This window comes from Xenopus laevis, chromosome 2L (genome assembly GCF_017654675.1).
Source record: "Xenopus laevis strain J_2021 chromosome 2L, Xenopus_laevis_v10.1, whole genome shotgun sequence".
Lineage (NCBI taxonomy): Eukaryota > Metazoa > Chordata > Amphibia > Anura > Pipidae > Xenopus > Xenopus laevis.
The window spans coordinates 119,583,920-119,607,657 of NC_054373.1; the positions used below are offsets into that span (position 1 = coordinate 119,583,920).

At 38.5% G+C, this 23,738-nt stretch overlaps 1 protein-coding gene across 1 annotated transcript; it reads left to right on the forward strand.

Moving 5' to 3' along the window:
- The first annotated feature begins 6,655 nt into the window (after positions 1 to 6,655).
- Positions 6,656 to 22,075, forward strand: LOC108708443. The gene is made up of 8 exons (XM_018247148.2): positions 6,656 to 7,002; positions 7,667 to 7,785; positions 16,100 to 16,172; positions 16,637 to 16,704; positions 17,102 to 17,204; positions 18,551 to 18,669; positions 20,906 to 21,051; positions 21,627 to 22,075. The coding sequence occupies exons 1-8, from the start codon at positions 6,939 to 6,941 to the stop codon at positions 21,727 to 21,729; spliced, it is 795 nt and encodes a 264-aa protein (XP_018102637.1). The 5' UTR covers positions 6,656 to 6,938; the 3' UTR covers positions 21,730 to 22,075.
- Positions 22,076 to 23,738: the final 1,663 nt, after the last annotated feature.

Consider the following 23,738-nt stretch of genomic DNA (forward strand, 5'->3'; position numbering starts at 1 on the left):
CCACTTCCTATTGTGCCTTACCACAGAATAGCCTGTTGTCTAAAATATATGAAATGGGCAGGAAAAATTGATAACTTAGCCTGGTCAAAAACAGTATATTTAATCACTATGTGAACTTCTGAATTAAAAAAAAAGATATTTAAAAAACTCTTTCCTATTTGACAGTATGTTTCTGGCTTGAAGAAGGAACACTAAATTACAGGCACACATTATAAATGTGAATATTACATTACAGTTTTGTATAATTTTTGTATTTAAGTCCATTACCGAATGGACCACATTCTCTAGAGTTGCAAAGAAGGACTCGATGAGATTGTGGGGATGCTGTGACAAAAATCCAATTGTGTCAACATAAATGACTGGCATGCGACAGGGGAGTAAACCTGCATGCGACCGAACATGAAGAGTGGCAAAGTGTTAGTCGCATGGAGATCTTCATCAAATCAAAGACTTAATCAAAGTTGTTTTGCCTAAAGATAAGACATTGTCATAAGGGGAAAACACCAACAGAGTAATGGAGACAGATTAGTGGGCATATTTAGCAAAATTTGTTTTTGTGTAATGTCAGTTGTTCTTTTCTACTTTGAATAAACACTAATTAAAAAAAAATTGAATGCTTGCTTAGTTATTCTAAAGTTTGGGAGAAAAATTGAAATAGGTCAGATTTTTACTCGCCATAAAATTGCCATAGACTGCTCCCATTGACTTCAACATGAGCTTGGCACCTTTTCAATGGCGAAGATGTACATTTCAGATTTACTTATTTTTTGCACTTACTGTACATACCATTTTTAGCACAATTTAACGCAAAAAAATTTACTCTGAAACAATTTAAATTCGACATTGATAAATTATCCCTTTGGTGTTCCTTTTTTTTTTTTTACTAAGAAGCATTGATATGATAAAAACTATTACAAAGGTTAAAACAACATTTGAAAGCTGTAAGACAAAAGCTTTTTTTGTGCAGTTGGTACAGCTGAAGTAGTTTATTGAGCACACACACAATCATGCAATTTATTACATATGATACATTTACATTGTGTGCAGCAGGACAGCTGTTTTACTACCACCAATGAATGTGGGGAAACTGTGGCTTGATACTGAGATTTTGTATGCCTAGACCCAGATGTTGTTAGGGAATAAGGCATTTGGACAATTCTGCAAAAACAGGCATTATGTTTTGGGCTTCTGTACCAGCCCAAGGCAACAACAGGCCTTTAGCAGGGAAGATCTGTACCTCCAAAGATGCTCCAGTAGCTCCCCATCTTCTTTGCTGCTGATTTACTGCACATGCTCTGTGCTGCTGTCACTTACTGAGCTTAGAGACCCACTCAAAATATACAGTACACATAGAATAGAAATGTCATACTATAAGGCTGATTAATAATTAATACAGAATGACAGCACAAAACCAGTGCAACTTACATAGTAACATAATAAGTTAGGCTGAAAAAAGACACACGTCCATCAAGTTCAACCTTTTTACTTTTTTTAACCTGCCTATCTGCCAGCTGATCCAGAGGAAGGCAAAAAAACCCATCTGAAACCTCTCCAATTTGCCTCAGAGGGGGAAAAATTCCTTCCTGACAAAATGGCAATCAGACTAATACCTGGATTAACTTGTACTATGAGCTATCTTACATAACCCTGTATTCCTTCACTTGCTAAAAAGCCATTCAACCCCTTCTTAAAGCTATCTAATACAACTGGTTCAGGGAGAGAATTCCACATCTTCACAGCTCTCACTGTAAAAAAAACCCTTCCGAATATTTAGGCGGAACCTCTTTTCTTCTAATCGGAATGGGTGACCTTGTGCAGCTGGAAAGACCCACTGGTAAATAAAGCATTACAGAGATTATTATATGATCCCCTTATATATTTATACATAGTTATCATATCTCCCCTTAAGCGCCTCTTCTCCAGCGTGAACATCCCCAATTTGGCCAGTCTTTCCTCATAGCTAAGATTTTCCATACTTTTTAACAGCTTAGTTGTCCTTCTCTGTACCCTCTCTAAAACAATAATGTCCTGTTTGAGTGATGGGGACCAAAACTGTACGGCATATTCTAGATGGGGCCTTGAAAGTGCTCTATAAAGTGGAAGAATGACCCCCTCCTACTTATTAATTTTAATACAGCTCAAGACCTTATTTGCCCTTGATGCTGCTGACTGGCATTGCTTGCTACAGCCAAATTTATCATCTACAAGGACTCCAAGGTCCTTTTCCATAATGGATTTGTCTAGTGCTTTCCCATTAAGGGTATAAGTGGCTTGGATATTTTTACATCCCAGGTGCATGACTTTATATTTATCAACATTGAATCTCATTTGCCACTTTGCTGCCCAGATTGCCAGTCAAGATCCTGTTGCAATGATGACACATCCTGGATGGAATTTATTGGGCTGAAGTCATTAATGAACAAGTTAAATAAAAGTGGACTCAATACCAAGCCCTGAGGGACCCCACTAAGAACCTTACTCCAAGCAGAGAATGTACCATTGACAACCACCCTCTGTACCCGATCTTGTAGCCAGTTTCCTATCCATGTGCAAATGGCTTCATTAAGCCCAACAGACCTTAGTTTAGAAAGCAGTCGTTTGTGGGGCACGGTATCAAACGCTTTGGCAAAATCCAAATAGATCACATCTACTGCCCTCCCACTGTCCAGCATCTTACTTACCTTGTCATAAAAAGCAAACAAATTTGTCTGACATGACCTATCCTTCATAAAGGTGGAAAGGTGGTAAAGAGAAACTTTTGGATTTCCTTAATTATCTTAATAGGGTGCATAGCACTATTAAATTTACTTAAGAATACCACTCCTCCAATATACATTTTCTTGATGTCGATATTCATCGTTCAGACACAGGGTTCTGAACATCAGTTTTTACAAAGTCCACAGACCATAATAATCTTTTAAGCCTCACATATTTCCATGCCCCAGGCCTGTTCAGTGGTTTACCAAAAAGCCAACTAATGAGAGTTAGGAGAATCACTTCTGATGATACCCTATACGCCCAAGAATCAGAAAAAATGGTTAATAAATTTGCAGTAAAGGGTTACGATAAAAACATGCTTTTAAAAATTCGTGACGAGGTGGGAAAGATTCTGCGAGCCAATCTTCTCACAAAAAAGAATGTTACAGCCAAACAGAAAAGGATCCCTTTTGTTTCAACTTATGACACGAATGCTAAGTACATAAGAAAAACAATTCTTAAACACTGGAAAGTTTTAAAATCTGATATTAAACATGGAAATCTTTTCACTTTGCCACCAATTTTTTCATATAAAAGAGGAAGGAATGTTGGAGATCTGGTTAAAAAGAGAATTGGTTCCGTTGTGAATACTAATAAAAAGAATAGTAGCAGGGTTGGCACTTTCCCTTGCCTCAACTGCGGCCACTGTACGGGCATTACCAAAGGCGATTATGTGATTCATCCACAAAAAGGCACAAAGCATTTTACAAAGGGCTTTCATACATGTGATTCTAAGGGCGTAATTTATTGCCTAAAATGTCCGTGTGGTTTAGCCTATATTGGGCAAACAAGTAGACCTGTTAAAATACGCCTAAATGAACATAAAGCGGCCATTCGAAACTACAAACCACCCCTAAAAGAAACAAACAAAGAAACTGACAAGAAAAAGAATAAACAAGAAACCTTTCTATACAAACATTTTTTTGATAAAGGCCATAGAACCTCCCTGTTAAGGTGGCAGATACTGGAAAAGGTAATAACTACTGATTATAATTTAAAATTAAAATTAAGCCAGCGGGAAAGTTACTGGATATGGTTGTTACAAACACAGACCCCAAGAGGGTTAAATGAGGAATTCAGTTTGACTAGCTACTTGTAACAGTATCCAAATTCCATGTGTCTAACTTGTTTCCTTATTCTTTACAGATTCTCCTAATTGTATCGATTAGAATCTAGTAGCAGGGGAAGGTATGGCTAAATTTACTTCCTTTTTTCAAATAAGGCCTTGACAGTCTAATGTATTTGCTGAACTATAAATCACTGCTTTGTAATTTGACCATTTTGAGTTACTATTTTTTTCAGTATTCAATGTTCATACCACACGGATTTTAAGCCTGGACTTTAAAAACAAACTTTTTGCATTTTTTGGACTTATGTTCTAATTATGTTACTAATTGTATATCTACATAATTGGAGGGGTGGTTACCTGCAATTAACGAATTTAAGGAAGGTGGTGGGTGGTTTTGAGCACCTGATGAAGGGGCACGCCCCCAAAACGTTGTATTGTTGGATTGACATTAAACACGGGAGCAATCCCTTGAGCATGTTACGTGTGCTGGAGTTACTTTCTATCCTTCATAAAGCCATGCTGATTGCTGCTCATAATGCCATTCACCAGGACAACATTTTGAATGTGATCCCTTAACAAGCATTCAAATAATTTGCCCACCACCGATGTCAAATTTACTGGCCTATAATTGCCAGGCTGAGATCGTAATCCCTTTTTAAATATTGGAATGACATCAGCTTTTCTCAAATCCACAGGTACCATACCAGATGAAAGCGAATCTGAGAAATAGGGGCTGGTCTAACACTGAACTAAACTCTCTTAGAACCTGGGGGTGTATGCCATCAGGCCCCGGAGCCTTATTTAGATTCATTTTTCTTAAAGCTTTATGGATCATATCCTGAGTCAGCCACTGACTAGATTGAGCTGAGCCACCTGTGCAGCTATGAAGTAAGCCTGTGAATTCAGACTCCTCTATTGTATACACTGAAGAAAAGAACTGATTTAGAACATTTGCCTTTTCTGTATCTGTTACAACCATACTGGTACCATATATTTTAATGCAACACTCTCTACCTTCATCTTTTTACTATTAATATATGTAAAAAACTTCTTGGGGTTAGTCTTAGCCAATTTGTCTTCCGGGTTGCTGATTTACAAAATGTATTATAGTGTTTATATTCATTAAATGCAGCTTCTGTCCCAACAGATTTGTAGTTTTTAAATGCCTTTCTCTTCTTCCCTATTAACTTCTTTACTTCTATATTAAGCCACATAGGGTGATTCTTAGAACTTCTACATTTACTCCTTAAGACAGGGGTCCCCAACCTTTTTCACACGTGAGCAACATTTAGATGTAAAAAAGATTTGGGGAGCAACACAAGCATGAAAAATGTTCCTAGGGGTGCCAATAAGGGTGACCCCCTGTGACAAGTTTGAAGTCCAGGATAATTGCTGCTATTGAGAAGCTGAAACGTTCCCTTGGTGCAATAAGTTCAGTCTACAAAATATGGCATTTTTAGCCATATTGATTTCTATGGTTTAATTCTCCTTTAAAAGTCATGCATAGCTCCCTGTGGACATCGGAAGGCAAATTTGTAAATTCTTGTGGTTGTGTAAGTTTGGGGTTTCTAGAAAACTTTACTTGAAGATATTTCAAACATGAAAATGCCCTCCTCCTTTTTGGTCTCCACCCAATAGCATTTTTTTTTTTGCATGATGAATGAAAATAAGATTCTAAGCAAGTTTCCAATATACATTAATTAGCATCTTTGGTTTAAGGTTAATTGTAAACGTAATTGCTATTGAAAACTGCTGTTTATATTCTCTGCACTATTAGTTCTGATTCTCCAAACAATGTAGTCGATGTATGGGGGTCATCATGAAAGAAAAACTAATAAGAAACTTTCCAATATGCACTGCCTAGACCCTTGTACAAGGGAATCTGTGTGAGGAGACAAGTCCAGATCATCGACTTCCTCATCTTCCTTTTCCACCCAATAATAATCACTGGCTGTCACATCCCCCCGTGCTTCTTTGCCTTTCAAAACGGTGAGCCACTAAAGAAACAGCGTAAACCGGACCATGGGGAATAGAGGCGCCCATTACTGGGAACTTTGTGGGGAGAGTAAGGATAATAGCGTGCAGGGAGGCGTAAAGCGAATTACGCCAGTAACCACGGCAACCGCGCACTGCTCTCAGCCCCCTGAGGGCCAACAAGAGCAACGTTTCCTGGTCGGGAGATCACATGACACGTAACGTGAGCACTAGCAATTGCGCATGCTCAGTCTTCTTGCAGGGAGGGGAAGGGTGCAGCGATGCCTGGTGTATTCACAGTGACAGCTCCTGCGTTGGCAATGACAGTGTTTTTAGGGAGGGGTGTGGGCCTTTTGTATTCTCCACTGTAAATGCCGGTACCAACTCCCTCCCTCACTAAACGTGTGGTTTAAAAACAGCCATAATAATGGTACAATTAAAGCGATAGTTCTGATACATTACCCCCTTGTTTGTATAAAAGATCACACGTTGGTTGGTGCAGGAAACGGTTCTATATGGATTACCAACCTATACATCTAATGTTGGACTGCAACCAGAATCTTTCTGGGGATTGTGGGATTTGTAGGCAAGCTGTGTCATGGTTCTGTCAGTGCTATTCACAGTCTCAGCATAGATGGTCGTCCTCCCACCTCCAGTCACTTTACAGCGTTAACTGCTGATAGGGAATGTCACATGTGTACTGCCATAGATCAGTTGTTATACATTTCCTTTGACAAATGGAAGAGACCAGAAAGGTCTAATACAGTGCCAGTAAAATGTACAGTATTAGTTCACTGTTCAGGGAATTCTATAGCCATAGCAGAGGGATCCCAGTTAAGGATCTAGGACTAGGAATCAATACTACAAGAATGAAATCATTGTAATATTACATAACAGCTATATAAGTTTCTCCCTCTTTAAGGCACCAGGGAAGGATTGCATAGAGCATGCCTTGTTCTGCGCATCCTTTTATGAAGTCAGCAGCTATTGGTTGGCTCTAGTTCTGCATCATGCTCACTTACTAGAGCATCCTCACAAGCAGAAATAAATCTGGTATCGTTCCTTCTGGGCTGCCTACATACCCTGGAGCTGATGGCAAAATATTCCTTGTCGTCGTAGTGTGTGTGGACGTCTAAGGATGGCAGCTGTAAGCCAATCCCAGCCTGTGCGCCAGCCCTGCATCTACCATTCATGCTATAAAGGTAGTGATCAGTGTCTGTTTATTGTATCTTACACAGTGTAGCTCATCCTCTTCTGTATGATTTGTGCGTGTATCACTTCATCAAAATGCAGTGTAGTGCATATGTATGCATAGCTCTATGAATGAAACAGATTGTTTGGTTTGGCTCTGCAATGATTCATTAGGTAGGAAGATAGGCAGCCAGGCAGTGTTCCTCCTTTTTGCCCATGTGTGCACTTTTATAACCGTGTTCACAGCTTCTCTGTGCATATATTATATTTACTTTTGCACTAAATTGATTGTGCGCACTACAATTTGTTGTGTGCACTGGCCTTAAAAATTTGTGTGTGTGCACAACAAGCACATGGCTCGGAGGCAACAGAAGACTGCAGTCAGAGGAATAAGCATGCATACAAACCGTGGCATAACTACACCTGCAGCAAAATCATTTTATGACCCCCATAAAGTTTGGAAATAATCTATTTTCATAAACAAATAAACACACAGTCAGTTCCCCATTTGGACAATTGCCTATTGGTCAATACTTGGTGAAAGAACGCAGGGAAATGTTTTGTGTTTTTTTTTTTTTGGTAAGAACATTTGATAAAGGTTGACAAATACTATTGATTTTGATAAATCTACCTTCTGGTTTCTCTTGTGTTTATGTTTTATTCCTGTTTTTTCAGTGGTTATCAACTTAAAGAAACCATTGCAACCAATCCAAATGAACAGCAAGCAGGTGGCACTGGAAATGTTTTCACTGTGTTCACAGCTAGATGTTCTCATCAAAGGAGAAGTAAAACAAGTAAGTGCATTTTTATAACATGTTGCAGTGTGTATGACTAGAACTGCTTAATTTTTATACTTAACTTACTGCATCACAAAACCATTGCTTTTAAAATTGTTTACATCATCTCTCCATTTTACATCCTATTAGGGCTTATTTTGAATGTCATTCATTTAGCATATGCTTACTGTACTCTGGTTTGTTAAAGGAAAACTATACCCTCTTTTTAATTTCTTTTTCATACTGTTCTGGAACTTCACATAACAGTTCACAGGATTGTCAAGATAGTAATGCAATTATTTGGATATCTTGAACCAAACAAATAGAACATAATAGAGAATAGTGACTTCATGAGAGAGGGAGGGGATGCATTACACTTTGAGCCTAAGGAGGGTGGGAAACTCCACACAGGCAGACAATAATAGTTTTTTTCAGGTAAGTCTGGGGAAAAAAAAAAATATGTATATATTTCTGACAGTTCAGATTATGATGTTTATACACCTTTTCTACAGCCCCATTAGAATGAGCTCATCAAAAAGTGGGATATTTTGTCAGTTGATGATGCTAGGGGTCATGAAAACTTTAAGCGAAAGTTAAGTTGAAGATACAGGGCTGACACAGAATGCACTGGTTTTGTCATGTGAATTTGCATTAATTACTAATTAGCTAGACCCTAAGATGAGGAAATTGATATCAGCGCATACTTCCAGATCATGTCTTGTGAATCAGCAAAGAACAAGAGAGCACCATCAGAAACACTGATCTTCACAGCTGTAGTGACTCTTGGCTCATACAGAAGCCCTAAACAGCATTCATATTGTAGGGAAAAGCTTCTATCCAAGGGGCTTGGCCTGCATGTGTTCCGGATAGCACACAGTTAGCAGAGCTCCGTACCAAATACCCTGTATTTTACCCTGTTGGTGAGCCTTTCTACGCTAATTCTTTTATCTGGGGATTATAATCCTAACCAGACATACCCAAAGGCGTGATGCGCAGAAACAAAGGCAATACAGTGCAGCCGAGGATGTCGGATCAAGAAAGCCCCGACTCCCAAGATGGCATCGACACAGGAGCCGCAATATTGAAGCAGAGCGGAAAGGGGCAGCCAGACAAACAGAAACCGGGACAGGCGACATAGGCTAAATTGAGTATGTTTGCTAGACAGGTGCACTCACCGGGCGCGGCCAAAATGTCCCCTCTGCACGGCACGGCATCACAAGAGCCGGTAACAGTACAGGCCCCTACGCCATCAGCCCACACAGCAGAGCCGATTCTATCTGAGATAGTTTACATGGTGTCCCAAAATCACGCTATTCTAGTGCAAAAACTAGAGGAACTGGGGGCTAGTTTTACTATCCAAAACAAGATATGCAAAACTTGAGGGAAAGCACTAACGAAACAGAACTGCATATCTCAGTCTTGGAGGACACGGTACACCCTCTCCCTAAGAGACTGGAGCAAGTGTACCGCCAGACCCATGCAATAGAAGCTCGGGCAGATAACTTAGAAAATCGCCTAAGGCAAAACAATATTCGGATAATCGGCATGCCAGAAAGAATAGATGGGACACAGATGGAAATGTTTATTGAAAAATGTCTGATCACAGAATATGGGCGCAAAACTTTCTCATCATCCTTTGTGGAAAGGGCACACCGCGTCCAGGGTCGAGCCCCACTCCCTGGAGCACCTCCCAGGCCCATAGTGGCAAGACTCTTAAACTACAGGGACAGAGATGCGTCACTGGCGGCTACCCGTAAAGCCGGAAAGATTATGCTGGAAAATCATTGTGTTTCCATATACCCGGATTTTTCACTGGAGGTGCGTAAACAGCAGCAAAAGAAGCACTTCGCAAAAAACGAATTACATATGCTGTGATTTTTCCGGCTAAATTACGGGTAGTCAAAGGCAACCAAGTTAACTTCTTTAACAAGCTGGAGGAAGTGCACGCATGTTTGGAAACTGCATCTACTTCATCTTCATTGCCCAAACAGCATGGTTCACCGCAAAGGCATGAGCCGCGTGACCATCCAGAAGAAGATACTTGAACTGTACATCAAGCGCTGACAGGCTCACCAAATGCAACATGCTCAGGAGCAAAAGCAGCTGGATTTATTACATATTGTATCAGGACTTTGAAGTAGTCCGAACCGTGACAGTACAATCTAGGGGACTTATACAGACTCTTGATCCTATGCTTCAGTTACAAATTCAGTTATTGTTTAAGGGATCATACCTGCCCACAATTGGGGTGGACAGGCGGGGAGGGGTAGGGGAGTATTTGAAGTTAATTTACAGATCACAGTTTGAACCGAGAGGATCAGCTAATGGTGAAATCTGCAACCCATTCTCTAGGAGCTTTCTTTGGTCAGTCTACAGCACACAGCCTTATTTCGATGTCACAAATAGATTTAGCTTTTGGTAATCCTGAATGGGTTAGCCAACTAGATACAGCCGAGATACTATCTTAGAACATGCCGCACTTACTTTACAAATAACGGTATTGACTACCCGAATACATAGACTCTGGAGGGTTAGTCAATTTTGGACAAAACAACTCAAAATAACTGAACCGATACATGAAGATCTTAAACTATTTATTGAAACTAATAATGGCACGTCCTCAGATAGTGTTGGACTCTCTTAAGACATATTCTAGAGGTCAATATATTTCTAGCATTAAGAAATATAACCTGGAAGCGCAAACTAAAATAGTAACACTACAGAGTCAAGTATCTGAGGCAGAAAAAATATTAATTCAAAACCCGACAGAAATATCAAAGCAGGAATTTCAGGCAGCAATGCATAACCTTACCCTTGCTCAAACTGCAAAAGTGGATAAGCGATTTTTGTATCACCGTGCTACAGGAGAAAAGAATAGTAAACTATTAGCAGTGCTAACGAAAATGGATAGGGCCAATGTTAATATTCCAGCAATTATGGATGAGAAGGGAGAAGTGTCTACTTCTCCAGAAGTTATTAATGGAATATTTGCATCTTATTATAACTGTATGCCTCCAAACTCACAGTTAGCAACCAAGAAATCTTAGAGTATGTACAAAGCATACCTTTATCACAATTAGAACCTCAGGAAAGGGAATTATTGAACCAAAGTATTACTGATCAGGAAATATTAGATGCCATAGCGGCTCTCCCGCCGGGGAAACTCCCGGGTTGGACGGCCTCCCGTCAGAATGGTACGGTGTGCATGGTTCAGTATTAATGCCTAGGCTAAAGGAATTGTATAATGCGATACTTCGGGGGGAGGCCCTGCCGAGTTCCATGGAAGAAACATTAATTACGCTACTCCTTAAAAGACCCACTACAATGCTCTTCGTTCAGACACATTTCCCTAATAAATGTGGATGCCAAGATCTTGGCAAAGATTTTATCCAAACGCCTTAATCAAGTGATACGTAAACTAATCTCCCCTGATCAAACTGGATTCATAAAGGGCTGCTCCACTGATATCAACTTCAGACGCCTCTATATTTACATCACGGCAAAGCACTCTAACTCGGGCACCCGTGTGGTGGCAGCTCTAGATAATGAAAAGGCGTTTGATTCAGTGGAGTGGAATATTTATGGGCAGTGATCAAGCAAATGGGCATTGGACAAAACTTTCTAAAATGGGTACAAGCCCTTTATTGCAACCCTTGGGCTAAAGTCAAAACAAATCAAAATGTGTCTTCATCTTTTAAAATAGTCTGGGGCACTCGGCAGGGCTGCCCCCTCTCATCACTGTTATTCACTCTAGCGATGGAGCCACTGGCAATACGGGTCAAAGAGAATTTTGATATAGTTGGGCTGCATGTTGGTCACCATGTGGAAAAAATTGCAATGTATGCGGACGATACTCTGCTGTTTCTGGAAAATCCGTATAAGGCCATAGACACAATAAATGAACACTGTCTTTTCAGGTCTTAAAATAAATTGGGCTAAGCCTAATATTTTCCTGATAGATCAATTCACCCCGGACCAATCCCGAATTCAGACCAATATCACCTGGGTTACTGAATTTAAGTATCTGGGCATTAAAATACATAGGGATTTGGATACATTTATAGAGCTAAATTTAACCTCTGTCCTCACCAATCTTGAAGCTAAAACCAAAGCTTTGTCTCAACTACAACTAACGGTCCTAAGGAAAATAAACTTATTTAAAATGTTGCTCCTGCCGAAATTTAATTATATATTTCGTCAATCACCAATTTCTATTCTGAACACTCTCTTTAAAAAGATAGATTCATTACTTACATCTCTCTATTGGACGAATACCCGACCCAGAGTTTCCCTAGATACCCTCCAATTGCCTGTGGACGCTGGGGGGCTGGCTGACCCTAGTATATATACAGTATATACAGATACTACTTATCAGCCAAATTGGTCACTATTTGGTGGTGGACCTACCCAACAGCTTCTAACTCAGCCACCATACTGGAATCTCACATAGTCGGATCTTCTGAGGCATTAAAAAATGTACTATATAGAGGAATAGGAGTCAACAAAAATCTTATGGAAATAATAAAAGCTACTGTGACTGATTGGAGGAAGGCCCAGAAATATGCAATCAGAGACCCAAACTACTGTTCTTCTTTTTCTCCTCTATGGTTTAACCCTAAACTCCCACATATTAAAACTATCCCTGATCCTCAGCTCTGGGCACACTATCACATAAAATATATCGGGGATGTGATTGATCAGGGCAAGATCCTGACATTCGAGGACATCAAGCTCAAATTTAGCCTCCCAAACAAAATTCTATTTCGCTACCTTCAACTACGGCATGCCATTACTGCCCAATTCCCATATGCTAGCATTGATATGAGTCCTACACGACTAGAAGAGTTTATCCACACCTTTGGTTTAGTGAAGCCCTTATCTCAGTTCTACAAACTAATTAGTCTACCTGCATCACCAATACTGCCCAAGTAATATGTCAAATGGGTTCAGGATATTCCAACTCTAACAATTCAAATATGGGAGGAGGTTTTAGAATCAATTTATGAGTCTCTAATTAACGTACGAGATAAAATGGTACAATTCAGGTACCTTCACAGGACATATCTTACCCTACATAGGCTACATGTAATAACACACACTATTCCAGATGTATGTCCTAAATGTAGTTATTCCCCGCTACCTTTATACACATGGGATGGTCCTGTCAGCATATACAAAACTTCTGGAAAGAGGTCCTAGAGGAATGCTCGGATGTATCCTCCACTCATATTCCAATGGAACCACTACCTATTCTTCTCAACCAGGTGGAAATGATATCTCCTCCTCGTAAAATCAGAAGTCTTATAACGGCTTTACTGATTTATGCAAGAAAAATTATAGCAATTAGCTGGAAATCGTCACTAGCACCAACAAAAGGACAGTGGGTTAATATGGTAAACAACAATGTTCCACTATACAGGCTGACATATTTACAAAGGGGATGCCCAAACAAATTTGACTCTATATGGGAAACATGGTTGGATACATTTTTACCATCCAGAAAGCAGGATGTAAGTACTTAAGGCAAAAGGATTAGCATAATAAGGTACACAAAGTGAACTAAGGTTAGCAGATAAAAGAAAGTATTCTTCAAATTAGAAGAACTCTCGGGTAATCACTTAGTTATTTAAGTTAGATCACTGGACAATTTTAAAGATGTGCATAACCAGGGCCGGACTGGGAGTAAAAAGCAGCCCTGGCAAAAAAAATCAAAGCAGCCCACAAATGCGTGCTAGTCTTTTACCTATACACACACACATATATATATATAATATCCTTATCATTTACAGTCGGGGGTACATTATCCCTTATAATACATGAGTAATACTCAGAGTTCCCTGTTTAACTCAGCCTGCAGCCTTGTGCCTTTATACGGTCACAGAACAACCCCTCAGTGACTTCTAATATCCTTATCATTTACAGTAGGGGGTACATTATCCCTTATAATACATGAGTGATACTCAGAATTCCCTGTATAACTCAGCCTGCAGCCTTGTGCCTTTATATGGTCACAGAACAACCCCTCAGTGACTTCTAATATCCTTATATATACCTCCCATCCCCCATATACACTCTGTGCTGCACTTACCTACACTATCCCCTGATATTTACCTCCCATATACACCCACATATACAGCAAGCAATAGGACAGTTTCCTGCCTCAATACCCTGTAATGTGACAGTTAATTTTAAAACAGCAGAATAGGGAACAATGCTATTGTCTTCTGTCTCTACTCCCCTGAAACAGTTAATTATAAACAGCAGCAAGCATAACCAACAATACCATCTGTCCTGTGTCCTTAAAGCCCCCCCCTTTCCAGCAGCCAGTATGCCTAGAGAATTTACGATCCTTCTTGTGACCCACGTTAACTTTAAACAGCAGCCTTCCAATAAGAGTGTGCACTTCTCCAGAGCAGCAGAGAACAGGCGCTCAGTGCAGGCCAATCCTCCCACATTCTTTTATTGAGAGACGTGCACACTCTTACCTGTCCCGTGCTGTTTAAAGTTAAATGGTACAGCAGACCAAAGCCACAAGACGGATCATAATGTATTGCTGATTAAAAGATTCATGCTATTAGAATGAAGTTTAGGTCAGCGCTGCTGCACTGCTCCTACATGAATATGTTTACCTTTGAAGAGTAGAGCGCTGCTCGCTCAAACACAAGCAGGTCATCAATCTGGTAGGAGGTGGGCTGGGCTAATTGCAAGGGCAGGCATCAGGAGAATGCACGCTCCTGCGTGCACTCTTAGCATATAATCAGAAGAGGCTGCCCACAGATCTTCTTCCAGTCTCCGCCCTCGTGGCTCAGCCCTCCCCCTGTCCTAAAATGCTTGCCGTAAACCTAAAGTAGACGGCAGGCATTTTTTCTAAAGTAAGCACCGCATCTAATAAGGAAGAGTGTGGCCCACTTCAACACAGAATAGAGCGGCCCCTCGGGCATTTGCCCGAATTGATACATTACCAGTCCGGGCCTGTGCATAACAGTAAGGGCTCTTAAATATCACAGGGACTAGCAACCTGGTTTAAATGTATACTTGTCTGACAATATGACGCTACTGTATAAAGGAATACAAAGGACAATGCTTAGATTGTTAAGACTTGATTATATACAACTGTATGCACATTTGAAATTCAATAAAAAACAATTGTTAAAAAAAAACAAAAAAAAAACTTCTATCCAAAAGGTCAAAGTTACAATTAGTAACTGAATTTACAAGGATGTTAGCCTTTGTCAAAAGCAATTATTTTCTAATTGAACTTCTTCAAAATGAGAGAAAATGCTGTTATACACGGACACATTAAGACTTATGCAGTCATACCACAAACCAGTATTTGGCAGCTGGTGTAATGGCTGTATCAAAGTTGTATGATTAAATCAAGATCTACCAGTCACACACAGATTTAATCGTCCACTGTAAGGTCATGAAATTCTGTGTATTGGCTCATGGCAAACTGCTCCTATATCAAAGGCCAAGCTATGACACACATCAGTAAATATGTTTCACAGTTGCAAACCATGAGCACTCTGGTATGGAGGTATGTAGCAGCTTTCCATTACTACTTCTTTCATCTAAAAGGATTGAGAAGGAACACTTTGCTACAACTTTGGCTACATACCACAACAAGAAAACTTGGGAAGCCCAGTGTCCAGGCCTAGTGCATTTGTTAAGGTTGCAAGTATGGTAGTTCCACTCGGATATACAGTAAATGTTGCAGATCGTGCGATATATAGAAGTACAGCAAAAAAGAGAGCTATTGTTCCATAACAATATCTATAGAAATAAGTGATGTTTGAAGCACAGCAATTGCAATGTTAGTATTCATTGTTTATATGGGTGAGGCCTGGGTGAGAATCATTGCTCAAGCTGTGTATGTACCATGTTGTAGTATAGTCTCCCAGATCAAATAAATTATAGTAAATGAGACTACGTACTTTTCCCAGCTAATTTTGACAGAATTGAACCTCCTTGAGGGGGTGACCTATGAATGACAGGGAAAGACACACATCTCACAGTGATTCCAAGTGTTGTCTGGACCTTGTTTTTATTTTAGAATTGATTATAATATAGTGTATAATTATAATATAGTGGTGCTGTCTTTTTACATGTTACTAAATTACTCAAAAACCACATATAATAAAAAATGGAGGATGGGGGAAATGGCACTTTATATCACTGTTCTACAGGAGCTGTTGTTGAAGTACAACTCCTTAGAAGTTGAGCAATAGCTGAAGGGCCATAGGCTTGACAGTTCCAAATTATATAAAGGGCATGGATTGTGTATCAGTGTGTCTGTGCATTTCTCTTTCAGCACTCTATACTTTATTTTTAGATACAGGAGCAGTTTGCAGATGACGTGAGTCATGACGTGAGCCTTGGGGAGTATGCTACATTGCACACACTGGGTGAGCTTTTTGTGTGTCACTCCTATTATTCTGGTTGTTACTTATCTGATCAACATCAGCCATGAAATATTTGCCCTGACTCCATATATTGCAATATATGTGTGTGTGTGTGGGGGGGGGGGCGGGGGGTTGGTCTGCCTATGGCCCTTCAGCATGTTGTTGAACTAGAAACCCCTGGCTCCCACTAAAAATAAAAACTGGCTTACAATGGAACCTGGCCTTCCTGCTTGGCTAGTGGATCCTCTGTACTTTTGGCCTTGGTATGAAGGCATTTGGACTTGAAAAGAAATGTCTTGAAAAGAAATGTCACCAATGATTGCTAGCACAACCAATGTAAATGTGTTAAATAATTTGTCAGTGTTTACATTTAAATGTAGCGATGTATAAAAAATTATTATTTGACATTGTGTATTCTTGCTGGTACTGGTACAACTCTAAAAAAAGTGTGATTATTTTCCTTGTAGGGACAGAGATTGTGGAAAGAATGAAAGAATGTTTAGCAAATTTACCAGAACCAATTCCATGCTTAGAGGTAAAAAAAAATATATACTTTTTTTTTTTTTTTTTTAAAAAATACTTGATTTCTGTTTGTCTTTTTAACATTTATCACTTAAAGGGGACCTATCACCCGAAAAACATATTCCAAATCCTATTTAATCAAGTAATAAAAGATACAGTTTTGGCTTTTGAACTGTTCAGATGCCTACAGATGATTACAAAATGTTGTAAATCCCCTGAGCAGGTACCTTGTATTGTAAAATACCTGTCAAAGGCACACATATGCTAAATTTCATTACATCTAACATTAATGTTAGTAAATTAATATTTTGAATATCAGCAATACCCTTCAATAAAAATGTGTTTTTGTATTTGATTTCTTTCATGTTATTAAAGACTGAATATCATTTCTATATGTATAAAATTTACAGGACTATCTTGATACTTCAGGCTTATCAATGCTTTTTCCAAGGGTTGAAATATACATCATACATGAAAGGCCAGTTGATATGTTGGAAAAACCTCCAATGGATGGTAAGAGGAAGACCACTTGGTATGTAAAAAAAATATGCTCAGGCAGAGAACGTTATATATCACTCTGCCCTGGAATAATAATTCAGAAGGTTTAAACTGAAAAGTTATAATTTAGAAGGTTTACAGTAAAATAATTTATAGAATAATGAATTATAATGCAGTTCTGTTTCTGTTCTTTTTTTACACTGTAGAGCTTTCATGGCTGAAATTTAGGAAAGCATAGCAGCTCTTGATGCATAGAGGGAAACTAAAAAATATATCTGCAGAGGAATTATAGACACAAGTATATTTTTTGTATAGTTGTGGAAAAAAGTTTGTAAAACCTGTAGAATTAACTATATTATCTATACCCTTTAAATGAGACATATAGGATAAATGAAAAAACCCTAATTTTGTAGGCAGTTGTGTATATGATATTTTGTTGGTTTTATATTGTGCTAAAAAGTAATATTATCTTTAAAAATGGCCCTTTATTTGAGCTCCCTATAAATGATCACTGGTCCCAGGTCCCAGTTTCAAATGAGGGATGGACAAGTCCTAACGGTCCCTGCCAGAAGCACAGTAGTTGGGGACAGCTAATCACAGCCCTGCAGTCACACAAGCAAAGACAGGCTTCAGTTCCCCATCAGGTTAGCCTAGCAAATAATTGGTTCCTATCCTACAGTGCACTATGGTGAGTGCCACCGGCTCCCCTGCACAGCCAGACAATTCAATGGACAGGAAGTGGAACAGATAGGACTAGTACGGTTTTTGCAGAAATTTATCAAAAAAGAAACCAGAAACACAACTTTTTAAAGCACATGCCTTCTATATCTAAAAGTGGAAAATGCACTGGTATATTCTTGTTTTTTACATAAAATGTCTAATTTAACTACTTAGTAAATAGGATATATGTTATTGGCAAAAATGTACAGAGGACCAACAATGTTTTTTCTACATTTATGGGTTCCATTCAGTTGAAAGGAAAAAAAAATCATTGCTGGTGCCTGACAGTAAAAGGTATAAGAAATTATTATTTATGTACCACCATCAACACCTGCAGCTCTTTACAGAGTAGGGAATACATACATAAGACTTAACATTTTATTTATAAGGACAAACATTTCACCAGAATATACACACAGTTGCAATTGCATATTGTTAGGTGACAATAGGGGAGGGCCCTGCTCGCAAGAGCATACAATGTAAGAGGGAGAGAATTTAAGACATACGGTGAGGGGAACCAGTGTGATTGTAAAGTTTTTTAGGTTAGGATTCTGGGATAAGAGAATTCTAGTAATATTAGGATTATGATATAATGATACTGGCAAAAGTACCAGTACCTCTAATATTGTGTTTCTTCCTAGAATACTACATTCACATAGGAAAACTGAATCAGCTTTTGGTCCTTAGCCAGCAATTGGAAGATGATGTGAAGCACTTAGGAAGCCATAAATATGTTGCTCATCAGTTGTCAGTTCTCTACGTAAGTGCATAATTGTTGTTCTATTGATTATTGCTATGTTAAGTTTCAGTTCCATTCTTAAATGCTTGCTTGGCAATAGTCTACATGTACCTTCCTTAATTTCTGTGAAGCACCTTAACCCTCATGTGCAGATAACAGACACATCCTAATTTTAACATGGATGGATAATTAAAGAATTTATTTTTACAAAAGATTACTTATTACAATTTGGTTCTGTTAGCAGTGCAAGTGAATTTAATTACTGTTGTAATGGTTCAACAGATACATACACATTTCCTATGTATAACTGATTTCCGGTGTACCCTTTCCCGACTGACCATTCCACACTTGCTGCTTAAACATAGGTGATTTTTATTCTGCCCGGTGTGAATGGGCCTTTTTTGTTTCATTTGGGGCCCTATTCTATAAAAAATAGAAAACTGAAAAATAATTTGGCATATGTTTCCAGTCCTCACATTTTAATATTTTGTATATTCACGTTTTATATAACTTGTTCAATAGGGAATGTAATATACAAACAAAATACCATAAAATTGCTATTCACAATGTAATATTCTTCATGTATATTTTAATGCACATTTTTAAGTCTTTCTTAAAGATGGTGGGGTTTTGGCACACATAACTTTTTAAGTAACTTTCTAAGGGGTTTTGGCTCATATAAGATAACTTATGTAAGAAGTATTATTAAATACACAGATCACTGTAGCAAACTACAACATTTAAATTTTTTATCACTGGAATCTATATACTGTATCTATCATCTATCTATGTGTAAACCACCTTATTGCATCAGCCTACGCGGCTACTGGATCCTTGCATCCACTCAGCATATAGGCACACAGCTGACAAAATGGCTTGAGGCATAAGCAGACATGTTCTGGATTTTTCAACTCTTTGTTAAGGTGGGGTGCACTTGGCTGGAGCCCTGAATGACAGCAGGAATGTATATTGCAAGGCCACCAGCCCACCTCTCCCATAGATCTTAATGCACTGGGATTTAACATAACAAAAACAGTGATTGTATAGTGGATACAAGAATTACATAAAACAAATGGATATAGCAGCAGCACTGCAAGGCCACCAACCCACCTACATTACAACAGGCAGTTACTACTATATATCGCCAGAAACATATTACAGAATTTTTATAGCCTAGAAGCATATGGTATAAGGTAAAATACATGAAACATCAATAAATAATAAAAATTCCTTTGCAGTGTGATGAGAAAATCCTGATCAGCTAACAGGGTGCTGTGGGTACAGTCAGACTGATTCCTTATACAGCAGCCATCTTGGGATGCAACATGTGCCCTGTATGACTTCATTATAAATATATAGATCCGGGAACGTACCAAACCCAGTCCTCGATTTGTGGCGAGGCCACAAAGGCACAGGCCTATGGTGGCAAAATATTAACACAGCTCACTAGCAGCTCCCCAGCGATCCAGTGCTGGTGCACATGTGCGCTCACGGGGATGGGAGTATTCGGGCGACCGTGTGGCCAGGCGCCAGGACCATTCGACCTCGGGGCGCCTGCCCACTAAATCCGGCGCTGGCAGTATTCACAAGGGGGTTTAGGAAAAGCCCATTACCAAGATACAGTCTGGTAAATATTCTTGACTGATTCAGTGTCTGATATTAAACAAAGAGGTTTAACTTCTGTCAAAAATAATTTATAACCTGGCATTGTCCTAATAAACAATAGAATAACACGTTTACATGTTGCAATACTTATTGTGTTACACATGTGTTTGGATTAGATGAAGAGAAAAAGAGCCTGCACTCTCTGAAGTCAAAGCAGTGATCCAATATTTTTATTGTAAAGAGGCTAGAGACTGAGAGAGCTGAAACTTTAGTCTTCACAATAATGAAGTTTTAATGAAGTTCTGAGTGTGCAGACTCCTTTTGCTATTCCACTTATGTACTGGATCCAAGACATAAGTTCCATAATGCAGATGAGTGATAGAATATTTGACTGTTTTGTTGTCTATATATGTGTATAAATCACCATACATACATACAGCAATTTCCTTGAACAGTAAAATATTTAAAACATTTCATATTTTATAAGTTCGGTTACATTTTCTTTCCATTATGTGTCCCCTGGTTTTTTGTTTTTTTAAATTAAAATAATGACCTTTATTGCAAAGGAATTGGTGCATACATTTGATGGCACATGAACCTTCAGATTACTCTAAAGATAGTATTTATTGTACCTGTATTTTTGCTGCTTTAGAAAGTTCTCAGTTATTTCAGTGGATACCCATCTTTGGATCTTCCGAAGCGAGATATTGAAGCCAATTTTAAATTCGTGAAATCTGCTCTAGCTACAATTGATGGATCAAGACAAGAGCCTGTTTTACCTGCACAGCTTTTGACATGGTAAGAATAGACATAACTTCCTGTAAATATTCAGTAAAACAAGTGTTCTGTTTCACAAAGGAATGTTGCCAGCATAGGCTAAGCTTTCCATATAAAAGTACATCAGGTGCTTGGTAATGGGGGGATCTTCACCCCCTGACTTTGTCAATCCTACAAAGTTGACACACAAAGCTGAATTGCAGGCAAAACCTGCAAACTTTTGGGGGCACATTCATTCCTCAAGCATACGGATCTGTGCTAAATGCACAAAATAAAAGGAACACATACATATTTGATAAAAACAAATGATAAAGTTGTGTTTAACTGTGTAAATAATAGACTTTCTTCATGACCATGACTTTTAAGATGTTTATACTGGAGTGGGACTGTCATTGTTTGAATTGTGAATTTTTGCTAAGAACCTCAGGGGTTATAGTATATTATTGTTTTTATTAAATATGTAAATGTGTTTTTTTTTTGGTGCACTTAGCATAATGTGCAAAGTTTAGTGGACAAACTCCTTCCTCCAGCATATAGTAATGAGCCTAGAGTCTACTACTGGTTTAAACTCATTTTACTGTATTTTTCCATTGCAGGCTCCTGGAATTGACACAAACAATTATTACTACAGTATCCTCACTCCCTGAAGAACTGACTGGGGAAATAATGCCAGTGCTGGCATATTCTTTATTGCAGTGATTTTTGTCAGACAACAAAAAGAAACAGTGCATATATACTGGCTCCAATACACTTAACGAGATACTTATGCCTTAGTACCGACTAGTAACAGTCGTCTCTCCACGAACACAACCCTGTGACAATAATATAAATGTATATATAACATATGTTGGCTCATTTTGTGAATGTTTATTGGGGTCATATGTTCTTTTGTCAGAAGACATATTCCTGTCTCTGAATAAGTGCCATGCTATTCCCATGGTAAAGAAGGAGAAGAATAGCTTTCTTATAAAGGTATTGGATCCATTATACGGAAACCCTTTATTCAAAAATCTCCGAATTACAGAAAGACTTTCTCCCAAAGACTCCATTTTATCCAATTAATCCAGATTTTTAAAAATTATTTCCTGTTTTAGTAATAAAACCGTACCTTGTACTTGATCAAAACTAAGATATAATTAATCCTTATTGGAAGCAAAACCAGCCTATTGGGTTTATTTAATGTTTATATAATTTTCTAGTATACTTATGGATTGAAGATCCAAATCACGGAAGCATTAGTTATCCAGAAAACTCCAGGTCCCAAGCATTCTGGATAACAGGTCCCATACCTGTAATTCCTTTAACAAGATATTATATTTCACAAGATATAATATTCCATCCGCAAGATATTATTATTATTAGACTTGTTAAACTAATTTAATTGTGCAAATTCTAAGCTATGGTTAAATGAGTTGACAAGCTTGTAAACACATAATGAAATTCATCACACTAAAGGGCAGATTTATGAAATGATTGCAGATACGAGTACTTTTCTTCAATTAATTGCACTGGCTTGCTGCTGAATGGGAATTTTTTGAAAACTGAGCATTTTTTTTCCATGAGCTGATTTTTTGAAAGTTAAACAGCTCAACTGGTTTTAGGTGGAAAGCTTTTTATTTTTGTCAAAAACACATTCAAAACAGCTTGTTTTTTTTAAGGGCAAGGGCAGGCTAGTGAATTTGGGTGATTTTGAACGCTTCTCTCTGCTTGTTGAATATTAATGAGGGTTGAGAGAATTGGATACGCTGAATTTAGCGGCTTCCATTTAAAATTACATTTTCCGCCTGTGTGCAGCTACACAGAGCCGAGCGGAGCAGAGGTCAGCCTGAAAAACTCTCATTAGTGTGAAGGTAGTCCACCCACTACCTTCACAAAGAGTAGATACTCACATTGTAGAGAAATAAGCTGTATAATGGGCAATGGGAAGTTGCCTAATGTGAAATTAACTTAAATTCAGGACTTTGAAAGGGATATTTTAAAAAGTAATGTTATCTTAAATCTTCCTTTATGTTAACTACACATATAGTTGGAATAATCTTGTACTGTGTGTCAAATAAAAAATGTTTTTGTACAGAACAGCTTATTTGTAAAGAATGCGTTCTTGCAATACAAAGTTATCTTATGATAGTATTGTGTGCCCATGTATTCATGTACCCTAAAAAGGTAAGTAATAGTATATGTAGACAAAACATTTCAGGGATGCTGTGAAATTAGCTGTGTACTCTAATTACTTTTACTTTTGCTTGCCCTCTGCAGATTTCAAGCAAAGCACATTGCACTTAACTGGAAATCTGCAAAAAGAATTAACTTCTGATACAGAGAGGTCTTACTGTAGGTATGCCACAGAGAGCTAAACTTTTTGCACCTGTCTGAGACATTATTCTAAATTTCCCATTTGGAGCAGTGCCTTGGCCATGGTTCTATTATGTCAAAACTCCGAACTTGCTCATTTCAAGGCTTGTGAATCACACTTTTGCATCTTGGGGCTCCCATCCTGTCATGGAGACCCTGACTGCAGTTTCCCCATACACTTCGGATGGTGGTCCTGGTTATAAAAATTCCTTAGTCTATAAAATTTAAAGAACCCAACAGTTCTATCACTTTGCACTACACTTAGTTGAGGGGGTGGATGTTCAGGGTATGAGAAATGAGTAAGGAGTAGCTCAGGTAGGTTGAATACATTAGTAGAAGCTGGAGAAATAGACTTC

Coding starts and splice junctions, on each gene's coding strand:
- LOC108708443 (XM_018247148.2), top strand. CDS start 6,939: ATGGCAGCTGTAAGCCAATCCCAGCCTGTGCGCCAGCCCTGCATCTAC. Junction 7,786..16,099: donor TCAAAGGAGAAGTAAAACAA/GTAAGTGCATTT, acceptor CTTTATTTTTAG/ATACAGGAGCAGTTTGCAGA. Junction 17,205..18,550: donor GGAAAAACCTCCAATGGATG/GTAAGAGGAAGA, acceptor GTTTCTTCCTAG/AATACTACATTCACATAGGA.